The following is a 19,592-nucleotide window of genomic DNA, read 5'->3' on the forward strand; positions in this document are numbered from 1 at the left end:
ACAGTTGCAATTGGAAGTCGTCCATAGTGTTGCACTCAGTTGTTCAAATGAGAAGTGACTCAGATCGTTGTGTGAAGTATTTTTAAAAAAGAAAACTTGAAAGAGAAGTTTAAACGTTAGCTCCTGTCTCCCCTCCACACAGTTGGGCAGCTCTGGCAGCTTAAGGCTTTGTGTACAAAAATTGGTTGTGTAAGAAAAAAATGAACACGCCAATGTTGCTGATTTTGCCTTGAGTTTGTCTGGACGGCTGCATATAGAGAAGCAAACACTGATTGACTGTATTCAGAGACTGTCTTTTACTGCAGTTGAAATGGCGAGTGTTTATGTATATGTAAATTTTCTCATGCCATAGTATAGAGTTGAACCAGACGTCTTCAGTGTCCTAAGTTTCACACGCAGACAAACTCACTCACACGATGCCCCTGACTGTGTGATCCATCAGCTACTGGGCAGGAATGGCGTGGCCCCAGCCCGGCCCAATAAGCTCATTAATCAGGCAGGGTGAGGAGTGGGTGGAAGGAGGACACAGCAGTGAATCTCATCTTTTTTTCACGGCGCTGCTAATCAGTACATGTATTGATGATGACTATTGCCATTCAGTGAGAACATATTACTGTTTCAATAACATATAGGAAAGAAAGTATTTGTACTTATGTATCCGACATGTGTACACAAGCAGACTGATGCTTTCTGGGTGGACAGACTTTATTCACTCTACACAGTTATACACATGCACACACACACACACACACACACACACAGTTTCTTTCTTGAATAGTACGTCCTTGTAGCTGTGTGAGTGGTGAAATTGCGATAGGTTTTGTGTGTCATTGACCTTTTTGGGGGTGTTTTTTTCTGTGGGTGGCAAAGATTTTGTGTATTGTGTGTTCACATGTTGTGTATAAACTTCATGCTACAACAGAACATATTAGAAATAAAATGGCCTTAAGGATAATAGCAGAAATGATCATGCCGTCAATGGGAAGTACATTCAATCTAAATAAAACTGAGTGGATCAAAGTGTAATAGAAAGAAGAGAAAATACTTTTAAATTTTTTTTAAATGCAAAAGGCAGAAATTTGTCCTTGGTTTAAAAGACAGAGTAACACACATCATGCCACATTCAGACAGGAAATGTTAACACACATTTACATAAAAACACATTACACAATAGAAGCTCTACTTTGACAGGAGCACCAGGTGGTGAGCACTGAATCGAGGTTGAATAAACAGATAGAAAGTACTGTGTGCCGAGGGAGCAGTTTGAGATAATATAAAGGTTGAGTGACACTGACTAAATCAGATTTCACTTTTTTGACCCAAAAAATCTCGACTGAAGAACATGTTTTGATGTAATGCTTTAGTGGGTGACAAGTGGAGCTTTAAGAAGATACTTGACAAGAACATTTTGTGACAGAACATGAAGCAGAGGCATTCATTCTTTATTTCACAACAGTGAGAGCAGGAAAACACAAATATGTGCTATATGATGATATCCACGTATTTGGTCTGATGGTTGGTCCACCACTGTGGTCCAGACTGAAACAACTCAACAACTCAGGACAGATATCATAAAAAGTTAAACAATATACCTGCTGGACATCAAAATGTTAACATGCTAATGTTAGCATTTAGCTCAAATTCCTGCTGCACCAAAGCAATGCACTTCCTTTCATAGTCAACACATTGAACGCAAGCGACGCGGGCGACACTTGAAATGCAATACATCACTCGCACAATAGGGCGTAGCAGAATCACCGGTACATTCTGGCTAGCTGGTACTGCTGTAGCTAGCTAGTACTGCTATTTTATTAGAGTGCAGGGCACTGTACGAGTTCGCAAAGTTTTTCCTCTTCGGTGGTGGTTAATTTCAAGTATGTCGCTTGCATTATCACCCTTGCTGGCAACGCTTGGTATTACATGCGTCGCTACGTCGCGTATCAAAAAAAATGGACAACACATTTTGAGACTCTAGCACACATCATGGCGCTCAATGCGTCTCGATGCGTCCCAATGCGTTTGCGTCTGCGTGCCTTTGCGTCGACTATGAAACGGCCCTTACAGAGCTGTTAGCATGGCTGTAGACGTCAGTCTTGTCTTAATATCTTGACTACATTTCTACCATAATATATTGATATTTTGCACAGTTGTAATTGTCAGCTACACCACAGAAATGAAAATAAACTTTGGATAAAAACATGGCACAACAGGACTTAAATCAGTTTAGCAATATAGAGCGGCAGTAAGATTGCAAGCCACAAACAGCACAGTAAACATGTCACTCTTTAAATGTCCTGTAAATATCCAGCATTTAATAATGTAAACATTAATGTTGTTTGGTATAGTTTTTGTTTTTTTTAAATAAAAAAATATTAGAGTACTTAAAGTTGGTTAAAATGAAATGTACCCTGCAGGGAAGTAAGCCAAGTTGTACGAGGCATGGAAACCTTTATTTATTTTATTTTTTTTCAGATAACTTGAAGGGTATAAATGACTGGAATCACCAATCCTAAAAAAATAGCTTACGCCTCTGGATTAGTATTGTCTTTTTGTCTGTAAAATGCTCTCTTTGAATAAGGTGTGTAATATTTTTCTTTCTTTTTAAAACTTTTTTTTTTTTTTTATTGAAGAAATGGTTGGTTGTGGGTTGGGTGGGGATTTGTTGTGTTGCACACTTGAAATCTGTTAAATACAAAAACAAAAACTGTGGGAAGATGTGTGATTCCTCCAAAGCAGATTAGTGGTGTTTAAGACATCGCACGGTTTATTAGAGCTGAGAAATATGACGCTAAATAGATGCTACAACAGTCATTAAAATGTGTTCTGAAAAATATGCTTTTCCTGCCATCATGGCTCACTGACAGTTAGAATAATGTTTTAATGCAAAGGCTTAAATATGTTTTAAATATGCCAAACTGTTGACACTGATCATTTAGGATATAAGGAAATTAATGTGAAAACATGCGTTGTTAGGTCTCCTGGCATTTTGATTGGTTTGGGTCTTTCTCTAAAGATCACCAATTATAAGCGACACACTGATGAGGAAAACATGCTTCCCAAACGATCCTAGAAAGTAACACTGTAAGGGGACAGCTTATTACACCACACAGCAGAGAAAACTTTTAGCAGACTTAATGACATGAACAAATTAAGGCCGATTTTTAATGTCAGCACTGGTAACTTTTCGCTACCCAGACCAGCCCCAACAGAGAACACACACAGACGCCTGAAAGTGAAAAGTGCCAGAGTGTGCAAAGTCTGAAATACAAAGGGTTGTGCAGACATTGCAAGTAGTGCACAGGTGTGCAAAAACTGCTTGGGTAATAAAAAGAAAATAGTGTGTAAATAAACAGGCAGTAGATAGAGGTTAGCAAAGTTAGACGGGCTGGCTGCTGAAGTGACGATCAGACTCGATGTTAATGATCCAACGCCACCTCCCACAGGAAAGTTTTCGGAACAGATGGTTGCCTTTGTGTGCCGAGCCGGTGGCAGTCCTCCTTGCCTTTTTCATCACCCGACTGTCACGCGTTTCCTTGATGGACGGCCGCGTACAGCCAGTGACCCGCTAAGTAGAGCAGCCGAAACTGCTGGAGCTTTTCTCCAGGAGCAGAAGGGGGTGAGGCGGAGGTGGACCGGGCTGTTATGGTATGCTAGAGACAGAGAGAGAAGGTGGTTATTGTAGGAGAAAGGAAGCTGGTGTTGAGCAATGAGAGCTCAGGAGAAAGAGCAGAGAAATACCTCCCATCCCCCTGTCTTCCCCCCTCCTCCTCCCCAGTGGTATTAATTAGCAGCAGCAGATGAGTGGAGAACGGGAGCCTGGAGGGAGAACAGGTTCATGTCAGGTTAGACTGCACTGTTGTGAGCCCCCTTTCCCTCTCTCTCCCTCTTCCTTTACCTCTTTCCACAACACACACACACACACACACACACACACACACACACACACACACACACACACACAAACAATAGGAGGTGTTACAAACTGTGGAAATGTCAGTTTCCCTTCATTATGGTCAAAACTATGATTTTGTTTTATGCTTAAAAAATGTTTGCGTAGGGCTGCCAACTGTTTATTTTAGAAGGTCATAGTCAGGGTCATCCTGAACAGGACGGGGTCTGTATTTTGAGGCAATTTCCCCTTTAATTTTTAACAGGGGTGCCCACTAGCTCACCTGGTTGAGCAGGTGTCCCATGTAAAAAAAGGCTATGTGCGTGCTGCTGCGGCTGCAGGCTCACTCCCAACCCATGGCCCCCTGCTGCACGCCACCCCCCACGCTGCCCCATCCAACAAAGGCAAAAAGCCTAAAAAATATAGATATATATATATTTTTTTTAAATCCTAAAAACATACAAAACAAAACAACATACAGTAGTACAGTAATTTTATATGGCCATAGTCAGTGTCATCCTGAACAAGATTATATTGGCATTTGCAGCAGATCTCTGAAGGAAAACTTAATTTATTAAATTTATGAGAATGTAAAAATTAGGACATTTTCATTGTGTTACAATATTCTGACCACCACCCTATTATGGAAACTATTTTATCCAGTTAGGACTTCTTGGTAGTGTATAAATTGTGAGAAATTATTGCTTTAATGTGAGTCTTTGTTTGTCCTTTTTGGCCCCTTTAAGTACCAGTACAAAAACACACAAATGAAAGGGCATGAAAATCTAAGCAGCAGCTGGGTTGACAGGGTTTTCGCAGAGGATGGCTCACTTGACCTCAGTGTTTTATGGTGCTGCTGTTGTGCTGTGTTTATCTGCCTTGTCTGTTTTGTGTGCTGTCAGTGTCCCCATTTCGCGTCACAATGCTAAACAGCCTGTAAACAGGGGGTAAAGTAGTTTGAAGTTCTTGCTAGTAGTACCAGCCCAAACTTCCCAGCTTCTTATTGTTGCATCATGCATCTCTGGACATACACATTCAGCTTTTAAAACCCTGTATGTAAACCCTGTAAAACATTATTTTTTTAAGAGTGAAGGTATTTAGTATTTTGGAACATTACACTTTATTAAAGGGAAATATATTATTTTAAATTGAATATTTTTCAATAAAATTTACCAAAATTATGCAAAGTAAGTATTGTAGTATAACCAATAGGAAACCACTGATGTATGAATAGGAGTGGACGTATATTTTTGTAGCATCTCTTTTCAGCGTGCACCTATGCGTTATGGGCTGGCTGGTGTAGGTACCTTACATGCGCACCGAGCATGTAGTATTGTGTTTTATTGCGCATAGCATGTAATCTCACGCATGCATATTGGGACCAGAACTGTCCAAAAATCCCACCTTCCAGTTGTGATAACCAATCAAACTTCTGCGACGTCTGTAGTGCCACATTTTTCATAAGGTGCACAGCACATCTCTGCGAGTCCTGCAAACCATCTCTGCAGCTCCATGGAAGCTCTGGGCAAGCTTTTCCACAGGAGTAAAATTTAGATATTATTTGACCAACTCGGAGGATGGCTTTTTTTGATGAAAATAAGGCTGTAGCAGACAGCTGCTGTTGCCTCTTCCTGATACTGTGTACCGGCACTGAATGTTTTAGTGGAACCCCTGCCTATAAATGAGTTTCTTTATTGTGTGAGTTGACAGCCCTGTAGAGTGTTCATAAGCCTAATTTAACACCCTGTTTTGCTTGAACACGCCCCCTGCTCACATATTAAACATTGCATTTAACCATAGAGCAACCGCGAGTAGGGATTAATAACATCTTCTGTACCTGGAGCATAAGCACACTATCCCAGGAAATTGACTTGTTTTTAAAGTAACTTCAGCTACAGTCAAAAACGCATTGGTCATATTTGAAGCAACACAACATGGAACAAGGAGAAATGTGCATAAACCTAAAGCTAACCGCTTTAGTCTATTAATTGGTGTTAACAATTATGAAGACAAAAGAATGCAATTTATGCCAATCAACTAGTGATGTGCAGGTCGACCCACAACCTGAAGGGGATACTAGAAAATATCACGGGCTCAGGTGGGTCAAAAAGTGGCAAAGCATTGTTCCAAAAGTTGTTAATAACTTAAAGAAACATTGTGTGCAATAGTCCACCTTCCACCTTCTCTTCTCCCCTCTCTGTCACTCTCTCTCTCAAACACATACACACACACACAGTTTAGAGAGCGCAGCAGTGCTCAGTCCTCGTCTCTTTCCTTGTCTCAGTCCTGACAGTTGTGCTACTATAATGCATAACGTTGAGATTTTCAAGTTGGCTTTGTGTGGTGTGGTACCTATTTTTCCCATTTTCCTGTTAATATATTTCCCTTGAAGTGGGAAATAGTTTGGACGTGTATTCCCGGGATCCTGTGTCCCAGGATTAAACTCTACCCCAGACTGGGACCACTCACACCTCCCCCTCACAGCTCTGACAGATCGTTGCCCAACCCTCCCTCTGTCTTGTCCCTCTGTCTACATTGAATGAGCTTCAACCACCTTTTTTCAGCCGTCAGTTTCAGGTGTGTCTGACGGAATAGTTGCGCTTTAGTTTGGATCAATACCTTTGTCTACATCTGCAGCACAACGGCTCGCAATTCACTCGACATGGTAAACAGTGGAAAGTGGAAGACTGTCTGCTGTACTGTCACTAATGGCCAAAACAGAGGTCCAGAGCCAGACTGTAGCCAGCGTCAGCTTCAGCAGATGCAGCGGAGGCTATGGAGAGTGGCAAGATAATGTGTCTGAGTTGCTGGGATAATGTGTCTGAGTTGCTGGGATGATGTTGATTTGCCCCAGAGGAAGACTGTACACTACTGCTGCTACTGCTAATTGTGTATAGAAAATACATTTTTTGATTCTCTTATCCCGTTTTCTTGTGACCTGTCTGGCGGTGCTGACATTTGGTAATGACCCACTGGTATAGAGGACAGAATATCCGGTCTGTCTCTCTCTGGAAAAAGGCAAAGAAGTGCTGTTGCGATGAACACTGGAGCCTGGGACCAGAATCAGTCAATGGTGTAATAAAGTGACTGTAAATGTGATTTACTTATTAAAATCATGGATAAAGTTTTAAGTATTTTTGTCCTGTTTCTTCTCTCCTGCCTTTTCTCTCCCTTCATCCCCCCTCTTTCTCTCTTTGTCTCTCCCTGCAGAATTCTATACGACACAACCTGTCCTTGAACAAGTGTTTTCTCAAAGTGCCTCGCTCCAAAGACGACCCTGGAAAAGTAAGTATTTCCTGAACAATGTAATGCGTCTGAAAAGCTCAGCTTGAAATATGGTGCAACACAGAATGAAAATGCAAGCCTATTTCGGCGGGCTTACAAAACGCGGTTTCCTTTTCACGTGTTTAGTCACCCTTGTGCCTCATGTGTGCGCACCCTTGTGCATAAGTGCACCCATAGACTCAAAGTCAGCACTCACCTGTTCTGATTCTTTGTCACACGCGTGCTGTGTGTCTGAACTTAAAAGCAATTTGTAGCTCCATAACCGTGTGAATGCCTAATGCTGCTTTCTCTGTTTTCGGTGGCTCTTCCAATATTGATTCTGCCAAGTAATAATGTGGTACAGAGAGTAATGAATAATAAGTATATGTAGGTACACTCCTTCAGATGCAAGGCTGTTCACGCATCTGTTATGCTTTATTAAGCCCCGTTTCGCTTTCTCTCTCTCTCTCTCTAGCACACACACACACACACACACACACACACACACACACAATCAGAGGAAGCTTTGATATGTTCACCATTGCTACGACTGTGGTTAGGAAGCGCAGTTGCCACGGCCACTTCAGCAGCGCCGGTGTGATAACAACAATTTGTCAACTCCTTGTTTGTGCTGAATCGAAGGAATTGCTCAGACGGGGAAAGTATATAATTACAGTTGATCACTGAAGCTTGGCCTTACATGAGATTTTAATAAAAAGCTCAAATGTCTGCATTTCAGCTCATCACAGGGTTAATGTGAGAAGTAATCCACCACTTTTACAAAAACTAACAAGCCAGAACTTTTCATTGAGCGCTCAAAACTCATTTTGTTTTGGGGGGTGGGGGGGGTGGAAGAGGGAGTTTCTCCAGGCTGCGGGGATTTTGGTGCCATTGAAAAATGAATTAGGGGGAAGAAGGTTTAAATAATTCAAACAAAATCCTTGGGCTTGAGTGGAGGCCTATAGTCTGCAAAGACACAAAGAGAGCGGCTCCCCCCTGATTAGCCTGACTTGGACCTGACCAGCACCTTAATTCACACCGTGGATCGAAGTGGTCGATACCTCGGCATGGGGAGAGGGCGGGGGTCTTCGGTGTGGAGAGAAGTTGAATGTACAAGCTCTGTTTGAAGCCATAGAGAGAGGGGAGAAGCTAAATCATGCATGTGCTAACGTTAATTGGCTGTGTACTGTTCACTGATGTGGGACTGAGAGACAGGGGGAGGAGAAGAGGCAAGGATGGGGGAAGGCGGGTTGGGCGAGATGTTCAGAGACGAGCCGCGTGTGTGTGTCTGTGTTTGTGTGTGTGTGTGTATACATGTGTGTGTGTGTGTGTGGCCTAGATGAACCTCCTGAATTCTGTCTGCAGCTTTGGACCTCCCTGGGAGAGAAGAGGAAAAATGAAAAGGGGGAAAAAACAGACCAGGAGGAAATCAAGGACCTAAAAGCAACTGATTTCCTCCTCTCTCATTGATTGTCTTTATTTTGGAGTCCGCTGTGTTTTAACATCGTGTATCAAAAGGATTGTTGTGGATTTTCTGGGGAAACGAAGCAGGAGCATGCACCAAACTGTAGGAAATCTAAACCCAGAGAAAACTGATTGGATACAGACCTGGAATAATAGCAGATACATTGCTGTTATGGGATGCAAGAGAGAGCCATCTACTGCACTTTTTTTCTCTCTTCTGTTCAGTGACACTTGTTTCCTCCATTAGAGGGACTGAGAGAGTTTTACTGAGATGGAGTAAGAAACATAATTGCATCCACAATAGGAGGAAATACATCAGAAACAAATGGGAAAGTTGTAAAGAATGGGATCGGTTCTAGCCAACACAATAAATGACGAATAATAGATACATGTTTTAATGAACAATATAATATATGTGTTCAAATCTGCCCTCAAATGAGTGCAGATGAGTGAAATGGTGAAACAGCACAGCTAAGTCATTACTTACTTAATAATTTAATGGCTGACATTGTTTCCTCATATAAATATTTGTGGGTTTATATTGACATGAAATTGAACTGGTCAGACACGGTCGGGGGGGTTTTCCAAATGAAATTTAAGTCCTTGGGGGCCAGTAAGAAGCCTTTAAATGTTTTATTAATGTTTAAATGTGGCAAGTTTTGTTTCATACTGTTGTAAGTTGGGGTAATAGCAAGAGCAGGTTAACAAGTTTATTAAAGGTATACTATGCAGGATTTTCCTAAAAACCAGTGTATAGACTGATATAGAAGTAATCCATTTGAATCATTACTTTTGACCTGTATTTCCTTATTTCCTTTGTTTGGGATAATTATGGGGCGTGTACCCCCACAGAGCTGTGTGAGGTGAGGATCAGGCTTTTTAAAAAGGTAGCGACCAGGTACCAGACTGAAAGGCATTCAAGAGACACAGCACATAAAAAACAGAAATATATTTAGGCAAGACGCCAAATGAGGGTGAATCTGGGGTTGGCTTTTCCTTTAACATTCACTGGTGAGCGACAATCCTGCATTGTATTCCTTAAAGTAGGCTGGATCTGTAACTGGTTTTACTTGTGATTACAGTTTTCAGAGTATTGTAAGGGATTATGAATTCATATTAGATGATTGGGGGGTTGCAGGCAAAGAGCCTCTGCAAGTGGGTCCTGGATGACCAGGGGAAAAATAGGAAGTAAAATAAAGTTGGAAAATGATTTATGTAAAGAAAATAAACAAGAGTTGTCTGATGCTATCATGCTGACCTCTATTTTTACCAAAATTCAACATGGATCCTTTTTTATTAGTTTCAATTTCAATTTTATTTCTAAAGCCCGATATCACAAATCTCAATTTGCCTCAGAGGCTTTACAGCATACGACATCCCTCTGTCCTTGAACCCTCACTGCAGATAAGATAAAACTCTCCCCCAAAAAACCTTTTTAATGGGGAAAAAGGTAGAAACTTCAGGGAGAGCAACCAAGGAGGGATCCCTCATCCAGGACAGACAGACATGTATTAGATGTGTGTACAGATCAACATAATAAGTGTACAGTGATCCATATGGCAAAATAATACATTAAGAGAGGGAGACAGTGAGATATGCACGCAAACTTTAATGACAGTAGCTACAATAACATTGATTTTAGTAATGGTGTTATAATAATTATAAGATTTTGGTAATTTATATGCTATATGATAGTATATGTATGTAACAATAATGCTCATGTGTATTATAATAATAGTAGAAATATGACTAATAAAAATAAGAGTAGTAGGCATCAGGCAGGACCATGGCAGCAGCTCAACCACGAGACACGATCCAGGCGTAGCTGTGAATCGAGGGAACCCGGTTGTTGTTAATGACTGATAATGACTGCTAAAAATTGTGGGGAGGGGGGCATCAACTTTTTTTCGGCTTCTGAAGGGAACTTTACAGAACAAGTTTGAAAACCACTGCATTACAGTTATAGCAGTAATGCTCTATTACTTTGACATTTGGGGGTCAGCTTGTGTGCTGTCTTACGATGAGTTAGATACAAGGTTGATATCAGTTTCACCTCTGTACGTTCAGTCCATGACGACTGACGTGTGGGGAGGCAGTTAGCCTCGACCAAAAGAAAAGAAATGTGTTCTCAGGTGGTTTGCTAATGTTGGCTACGGGTGAACCTTCAGTCAGAAATGGGTTTTGTTGACAGTTCCAGCATGTGTGAAGCCTGCAGCATTACTGTGGGCTTCACTGGATTGGATACGGGGGTGCCGCAACTTTACAGGAAGGAATAGTTTAGATTTTTTAAATTGGGTTCTATGAAGTACCTCCATAGTCAGTGTATTATCTACAATGGAAGACAGTAAGTACACCCACAGTTTGGAGAAGCAGGCAGTAGCACTGACACAAAGCTAAGCAGTGTACTACTGTGGGCGGGGTGGCAGCAAAATGTATTTTAGCCACATGAAAAAATCAGTATCATTTTGTGTACGCTATATTTAGAATATAATAGACAGCTCTTTCTGACAGGGAAGTGAGCTGAAAGTGAACAGTATTTTACCTTGCAGAACATGGGAGTTGCTGGTCTCCTGCTGCCTCTATCGCTTAGTTTGTTTGTGTTATCGTGTGACTTTGGTTTATCATAATTAACTTGATGAATTAACACGATGAGCATCTTTATGCTTGATACTGAAGGTAAAGGTAAAAACACTAGTAAAACTCGATTTTGGTGCTTTTACTTATAATGGAATATTATATAATTTCCCCCCTGTGGTGTTGCTATTTTTATTAAAAGTGATTATTTGATGACTTTTCCACCACTGACTCCTAATTAAGGCAAGATAAGAAAGAATATGAAAGTGTAACTTAACTAACAGAGCATCAAAAGCAGCGGAGAGATGCACAAACAGTGCATCTTTCATCAAACACAAGACTTAACTCTTTGTTTTATTTGCGTCAATCTCCAGGGTTCCTACTGGGCCATAGACACCAATCCTAAAGAAGACACAGTACCCAGCAGGCCAAAGAAGAGACCGCGCTCTGGAGAGAGGGTGGGTACTTTAACCAGGTCTTATAAAATTCTCCTTGAGCTTGTTTTAATAACCTTATGATGTGGCATTTTACCACTCAGTTGGTATTCATTGCCACAGACGTCTTCAAAGTAAGTAAAGACTTTAAACTCTTCTTATGTGAGGTTTGTGCTGCCACAAAACAATAATCTCACCTTCCTTTGTTAGTAACCAGTTTCTTAAATTATTTCTTTGTACGAGTTCAAGCTCACTGTCATCAAAGTGGCAAATGATGTTAGTGTGAGGAGGCAGCGTGAGCAGAGAGAAAAGAGACTGAGGGAAAAAGCTGCTCTGGTCATCTGAGATGCAACAGAAATGTTTGTGTGGGAACAGACTTTCAGTCTTTTTCCCTTTTATGCCTCCATGACAGTGATAGCTGTGGCCAGAGGTGTCATGTTTTAGAGTTGACTGTCAGTCTGTCCGTTCTTGTGTATGTACATCTGATTTTCGTGAACACGATATTTCGAGATATCTTCAATTTGGCACAAACGCCTACTTGGACTCAGTGATGAACTGATAAGATTTTGGTGGTCAAAGGTCACTGTGACATCACAAAAGTGTTTTTGGCCATAGCTCAAGAATCCACACGGTCACTGTAACATAATTTCACACAAAATCTGTCCTGATTGTATAGATCTTCTGTGCCGCTGTGGGGAAGATGTGTGTGAAACATCCACAGACATGGATATAAATTGTCACTGCAACTTGACTGGTTAGCGGAGGCGTAAAACCGCAAGGCAGTAATTCTAGTTCTTTGCTAAAATGATGCCAGGATAGACCAGCAGGCAAACAAAGTGCCTTTAAAACAAAAACCTATCAGCTCTGTGGGGCGGGATGACACGTTTTTAGCAATTTCTTGACCATAGGCTCATGCTGCATCTACATCACAGTTGGAAAAGGTCTCAGATTATCAGTTCTGATTTTTTAGGTGACCTACATCTGACATCAGTGTAAACAAATCTCTGCCCTGAAACACTTCACATGCAACAAGTAACGTCACACACATGTGCATTGAAACAATAATAATGAACGCCACCTTTGCAAAACAGGCGTTTGGGGAAACATGAATGACATAGCGGAGCAAGCATTATCTCCTGAGTGATGGCCGCAGTAGGAGGGTCTGATGACATTATTCTGCATATTAAGTAGCCATGTGCTTCTGTTTGGGAGTGTGTAGAGTATTTTTGGAGAAATGGCCTTTAAAGCAATGGGCATTTGTTTGTAGAATAACGGGCTGTTGAACAAATGAGCTTCCGGTCCACTTATTCTATCAGCAGCTATTGCTGGTACTTCTGTTGAGAGAGAGAGGGTGTGGGAGAGGAGTCAGAAGAGGTGGGCCGTGATGTCGAGGGTATCACTGATGAACAGTTCTTCCAAACCTTAGGATGTCCAGTTCCAACATATCTTGGCCTCTCACGACAATGTAGTCATGGCATGTAGGCAAGCTGTCTCTGTCAGAGAGTGTCTGGCAGTCAGGCTGTATTGACCGGCGACTGGGGCAACCTACCCCAGCAGTGGAACGGCTATGGCAGCCTTCTGTGGTTTCACTGGACCGCTTCAATGCTGTATATTGAGTGATCTGTGCAAGTATGATGTGGAAAAAAAATATGAATGTATGAGAAAAACACACATGAATTCCAAGATGACCTTTCTAACAGAGGTCACATGGCCATTGATCGGATATGTATTGGATTAAGGACCACATATGAAAGTGGCCCAGATCTGAGCCTAAGGCTAAGACAGTGAGCCCAAGGCTACCCTCACATTACAAGCAAGTATGGATTTTTTTTTTTTGCTCTCATGTTACCCAGATTTGAACAAAAAAAAACAGATTTTTTCGAATCAGCTCTGGGACACTTTTATATGTGGTCCTAAATCTGATACATATTCAATCACTGGCCATCCGAATGCTACGAGAGCAGTCACATCAGAATTCATGAGGGCTTTTTTCACATACTTAAGAGGTTTTTCACATTTAACCTCCCTGCGCAGGAGCAGATTACTCAACCATACAGTGTCGGAGCGGTCCATTTGAACTGCAGAAAGCTGTTGTAGCCACACCACTGCCCCAATTGCCAGCCAATAGCTCCAACTGCCAAGACACTTTCTGATAGGGACAGCTTGCCTACGTGCCATGACAGCGTTGTCATGAGCTGCCTGAAGAGATACTGGACAGAAGCCCGAGACATCCTAAGTTTTGGAGGGAATTGTTCTTCTGTGAAACTCTCCTCCCGATTCCTCTATCGGCCGCACCCACACAGCTCTCACCACGGAACTACCAGCTGTAGCTGCTAATAGAACCAGTGGACCGAAAGCTCATCTGTTTTCTGGGAAAAAACTTCCACCTCTTCAAAGGGACATTTCTCCGACACGCTCTCCCAAACAGAGGCACATGGCTACTTATAATGCAAAATAAAGTGGTGATCGTTGGGAAGAACCTTGCACTGCTATGTCATTCATTTCCCCCCAGGATGCATGTTTCGGAAATGTGACATTTTCTGTTGTTGTTCCAACGTGCATATGTGACGATAATGGTTGCATGTTTGATGTTTCAGAGCAGAGAGCCATACACATTGATGTCAGATATGAGTCACTTCAAACATGAATGTGAGAATTCTTTGCAGAAAGATCAGATCTGGGTAATGTGAACGTAGCCTAAGTTACCTGCCTGACTGTGGTCCAAATAAATCTCTCTCGCTGCATGTTGTGCTTGTTTAATCATACCAGGAAAAGATTTGGTTGGACTTTGAATAGGATCATGTAATTATTACTCTCAAGACCTCAATTACATCATGCACCTTTTTGCTTGGCTGGTTGGAACAGACAGGGTTATCCTTGACACCAGATTTGCTTTGTGCCATTTGATTGATATTGACCCACCTATTACTGGGCCTCTCCTGCTGGAGAAAGCCAGAAAACGTGCCTGTGTCTGATAGAAATGCCCTGTCTCCAGCACATGTGCCATTTTCAATGTGCCATGTGCCATAAGAGAATCAGAGCCTCAAAGAAACAATGTCATGATCATATAAGGTGCATACATGTTAACCACACGGCTCCTGGATTTTTCAGTTGTTGAGTTGCCACAGAAACAGCAGGAACAAGCTACAGAATAGATGTGAGAACACAGAAGTAGGAATGAAAATTGGTTTTGGGAAATTGATTGACAGCGGCCGAGGCTATAAATATATGTAACCCTGCGTCAACCAAGCAGAATGCGGCTGGTGTTCAATCAGCAACCTGAGGATCTGAATACAAAAGCAGTGAGCTCCATGATGTATTGCAGGTCTTGTATCACCTCCGTCTGCCTACACCTTTGTTGTTTCCACTCTGACTATCTCTGTATGATGCAGCAGTGTGCTACAGCTGATTAGCACACTCATCGCTACTGTTGGTTTAAAGACTGAAATTTCAGCACCACCTCCAAACCAAACTATCAGATTAATTACATCATTTTAGAAACAGTTAACAGATGAAAATCTCTTTTGACCATCAGCTCAGCTGAAACTGATCACTCAGAATACAACTGCATCTAGCAGCACACCAACGCTGCTTCTGAAATCGCCTACTTTGCTCTACAAACCCAAAATGTTTACCATCATTCAGCATACTTTTGTGTACATAAACAGTAGTATGCATCTGTTCGGAAACACTGAGCTGTAATTATCACATTACTTCCTGAGAGCCTCCTTGTCGGTTGGAGATGCGTAACCATGGTAACCCAAATCAACCTCAGCTCCACCAGCATCTGCAAGACCTGATGAACGCTTGAAATTTCTGGTTTTTCTTCATGTCTGGAGGAGTAAGGTTACTTCAGCTGTAACCAAATGCGTACCACAGGCGAACTGGTTGTGTATGTCACAGGCATGTTCGTCACCAGATTATACTTTCATTAGCTAAATGCCAACATGCTGATGTTTAGTAGGTAAAATGTTTATGTGAGTACCACACTTTCTGGCATGCCATCCAAATAGTTGAATTTGTACTTCCCAGTGTCGTCTAGGGTACAGAGACAGCTAGCTAACAGTAGACAGTAGATTGTCTGCTCTGAGCATCCTGGCTGCAAACAAAATATGAGTGTTGTCGCTCCTCCTATGATAAGTATTGATAACATATGCGAGGCTTCAGGTAGCATGACAGTCCTCCACTCAGCCAAGGTTAAGCAGCCAACTGAGCAACTGCCATAAAGTGGAGCTTTAATTTGAGTATGCAGGTATCATTTTGTTTATTGTAGCATGCTGTAGATCTTTGTATCCAGCTGCTTGACCCACTGGGGTTTTTCTGAATGTACACCTGACTATGTTTGTTGTTGCATTAAAGAAAACCTGCAGAGTCTTTTATCATGGTGCAGCACAGCTGGTCAGCCCCCCATCCTCCATCTCCATCACTGTTTGTGTATGTTGATCATTATCTTTCTGTGCGTCTGTTTGTCTGCCACTCTTTTGTCTGTCTCTACCTCTCTGCCTGTATTGCTGCTTTAGCCTCCTCCTCTCCAGGGAACCCAGGCAGGCGTGGAGCGGCAAAGTGCACAATCACAGTTGCTCATTGGAGGAAGAATTGAGGTAAAAAAGAGAGAGAGGGGAGGGGGGGTGGGGTTAAAAAAGGGGGGGAACAATAAAAAGAAATGTGAAAGAACGGATGCCGAAAAAAAGACATCAAGGTAGAGGGAGCAGAGAGGGAAAATCAAGCTGCAAGGGGGAAAGGGAAAAAGTAAGAGGAGTAAGATGGAGAGGAGGGAGGAGGGAGAGTATTCTAGGCTTGTGTTCCAGTTAATTACCACAGAAGGCCCCGGGGCTGCCGTTAGACATATTTTCTTCACCGTTTTTTTTTTTTTTTATTACAAACATTAATTAATTCAGAGCCTTGTCATCTCGTCTTACATGGATGGGCCCTTCGACCCCTTTTCTTACGCCTCACTTGCACCGCTGGCAGACACACTGTGGGCTGTCACATGGGCTAAAGAGAAACAGGGAGGTTTTAAGTGCTAAGATTTATAGCAGTGTTACCGTCTGAAAAAAAAAAGTGGGCTAAATATGTCGTACTGTTTTCATTGGGGTTTTGTTGCACCTAGGCTACACAGTCAAAGTCTTTAAAGTCTCCTGATGACAGCGGCTGTGCAAATGAAAAGATTTGAAGTTGGCAGCAAGGCTAAACGTCAGCTGCATAAATGCATTGTATAAATGTGTAGACAGGCAGTGTACACTTAGTTTAGTGGCTGCGTCTCCGGTGCCCTCAGCATAATCACTCTCTTTCATTTCCTGTACGCTGCTCTGTCTGCGTGTCTGTCTGTCCGTCACCACTCAATTATCTCTCCACCTATTCTTCCCTTTCGCTCCCCTTCTTCCACAAGCCTTCCTCACTCCTCTCTTCACCTCTCTGTTGTCTTCTTTTTAAGTGCCTCCACCAGGGAGCCGACAACCCGTTTCACTGGGAGTTTATCATAAATTAAAGATTGCATTGTTACCAACCAATCCTCTTACTGTAAGCAGTTTGGGAAGGCAGGCAAGCTGTCTTGAACCCTGAAAGGAGTCAGACAAGGAAAAAAAAATATTGTCCTCATATTTATTTTTTATTTTTTCCCACTTTGCAGGCATCAATTTAGCCCCTCATCGATCTCTGAATAGTTCGTCACATCCTCACACTCGGTTAACCCTCCTTTAGCTCTTTGTGAGGACAGCAGAAAATGAACTGCTGCTGAATACATTTTAGATACCTGAATAATGCATGAGGAAGGGTTGATTTATCTTATCAAGTGCAAGTGATGTGTCCACTTTTCAGGCTGTTTAAGTGTCCGGCAATTTAAATGAAGTGCGCCTCCACTAGTTTTCCGTAGTTGGAGCCCGGGGCATGGCGGTGATTCCGGAGGCTCAGTACAGAATCATGAACTTGCGGCGTTCCGAAATTTCTCATAACCTTTGTCACATTTCATTTCCTTCCTCATTTTTATTGTCACTCAAGTCTGCATATTTTCAGTCAGTGGAGAGCTTATTTGAAATACTTCTGCATATTAATTATGATGCAAAAAAAAGTATATGTACACCTATCCAGACTCGACCAGACTCGACCCCATATGAGTATAAAGAAAACTAACTAAACTACATACTCCACTATACATTGCTTAACTTAACCTTTTTTTTTAAACATACATGCAGGACAACAACACTGCTGCTCCAGATATACTCAGTGAACATTTAAATTGGCAGTCAGATACAGGGAAGTTACAATGTCCTACAAAGCACTAATGCCCCTTATGAGGTTTACAGACGGGCATGGGAGGATGAGCTAGGTCAGCAAATATCAAATGATATACAGTATAGTCATTACGGCTGCCTCACGACTAAGAAATTTCCTAGAGGACCAATAGTTGCCATTTAGGGCCATTAGTCGACTAGTCGCCCACATGTTTACCATATTAATTTAATTATTAAATTATATATTTTGGGCGGGGCAACACAATGGTTTGGGTTCAAGGTCTGAGAAAGAACAGTATCAGAAATACAGAACTGTACTAATGAACCTTCATTAATATAGGCCTGTATTTTATCTACAAGTGCACGTCACACACTGAGCGAGCCGCCTGTTAATGACGCTGTCGGCAAAGCAGTAATGATTGTGCTAAGTGGCTAATGGGCATGTAGCTACTTCCATGTTTCAGATGATACGTCATGTTTGTAGTCGACCAATGAAGATGAGTTTACATATCACCTTGGGTTCATCCTTCACCTTCTCAAAATGATCCCACACTTTGGATTTCCTGCCCGACATGTTATTAACTAGCCTGTGGAATAACCGCAGGTACCAGCCCTGGAAATTAACCTGACTCCTGTCTGACTGCAGAGCGTGGCCACTTCCTGTGTCTGTCCTTTCAAATTAAATTCCCACATGGTGCAGTCATATAGATTTATTTTGACAAGGCGCAGCTCCTAATAAAGTGTCACTATTTATTTTTTTCTGTGACTAAGCAACCAGTGAAATCTTGCCGGGTAATGACCTTCTGGTCGACTAACGTTTGATCGACTTTTAGGGGGCAGCCCTAATACTCATAACTGCTTGAGAAATGCCAGAGATGGGTGGTACTGTTCAAAATCTAAACTGAATAAAATTTTCCCCAATGTTTCCTCTCATTGTCACATCAGTTTCATGAAGCCACTTTAACCCCCAAAATAGAGAGACTCTGGACCGACATAATCGGCATCTTTTGTCATATACTGACAATCCCACTGGAGTCAAATTCAAAATTGATTATACTGGGAACATCAGAGGCATTTAGTAAATTTATACGCATTGTCTCTTTCTCTCATTCAGTGTCTCCTCTCTAAAGCTGAGGTTTTTGATGGTCTGTGAATGCGGGTTATGGGGTATTTGGATAATGGATCACTTGTTCTATTCAGAGCTGATCTGATCAGATTGGTTGATGAGAGTAAATGCAAGTAAATGCAAACTTTTCAACTTTTAAACCGTTAAGTTTTACTTTTACAGCCCCTCCCTGGTGTTCCGCGCTCCGAGTGTGTTGGAAATTAATTATCAAACGGTATATAGATTTCAACAGTGCTCCTCCAAAAATAGAAAGTCAGTAGGTGGCGGCAGATGCTGTTATCGTGGCAGGCCGTCGCATATAAATGAATGTGTGGGAACCCTGTACTGACAGAGATTTAGGTTTATCTTGAATGATAAACTGAAGAATTTTAAAAAAAAATAGGGTCACTATTTACTTCTTTTCCTTGACGACACACTAATTAAACACAAACTCAGAAATTACGAGTAAGGCTGTGCGGGCGGGTTGACATGTAGAGTTCGATGGGTATATTCCCTTTGTCTTTTTTCTTTTTCCTTTCTCTCTCTTTTATTTTGTGTCAAATTAAGAGAAGTGTAAAATTCAAGAGTTCGCTGTTCTGTATGAGATTGTTTACACAAATGCGTCACATAAA

At 41.8% G+C, this 19,592-nt stretch overlaps 1 protein-coding gene across 5 annotated transcripts in view; it reads left to right on the forward strand.

The window, feature by feature from the left end:
• Nucleotides 1–19,592, forward strand: part of LOC126403205 (forkhead box protein J3-like) — a 91,290-nt gene that overhangs the window by 34,618 nt on the left and 37,080 nt on the right. For 3 of the 5 annotated variants that reach the window (XM_050065742.1, XM_050065744.1, XM_050065743.1), the window contains exons 3-4: nt 7,100–7,174; nt 11,566–11,649. In XM_050065742.1, the coding sequence (XP_049921699.1) occupies nt 7,100–7,174; nt 11,566–11,649 (159 nt within the window). Of the gene's footprint in view, nt 1–7,099; nt 7,175–11,565; nt 11,650–16,145; nt 16,227–19,592 lie in introns of all 5 variants that reach the window. The other 2 variants (XM_050065740.1, XM_050065741.1) reach the window with 1 other exon arrangement.

The sequence above is a fragment of the Epinephelus moara genome, chromosome 16 (genome assembly GCF_006386435.1).
Source record: "Epinephelus moara isolate mb chromosome 16, YSFRI_EMoa_1.0, whole genome shotgun sequence".
Taxonomy (NCBI): domain Eukaryota; kingdom Metazoa; phylum Chordata; class Actinopteri; order Perciformes; family Serranidae; genus Epinephelus; species Epinephelus moara.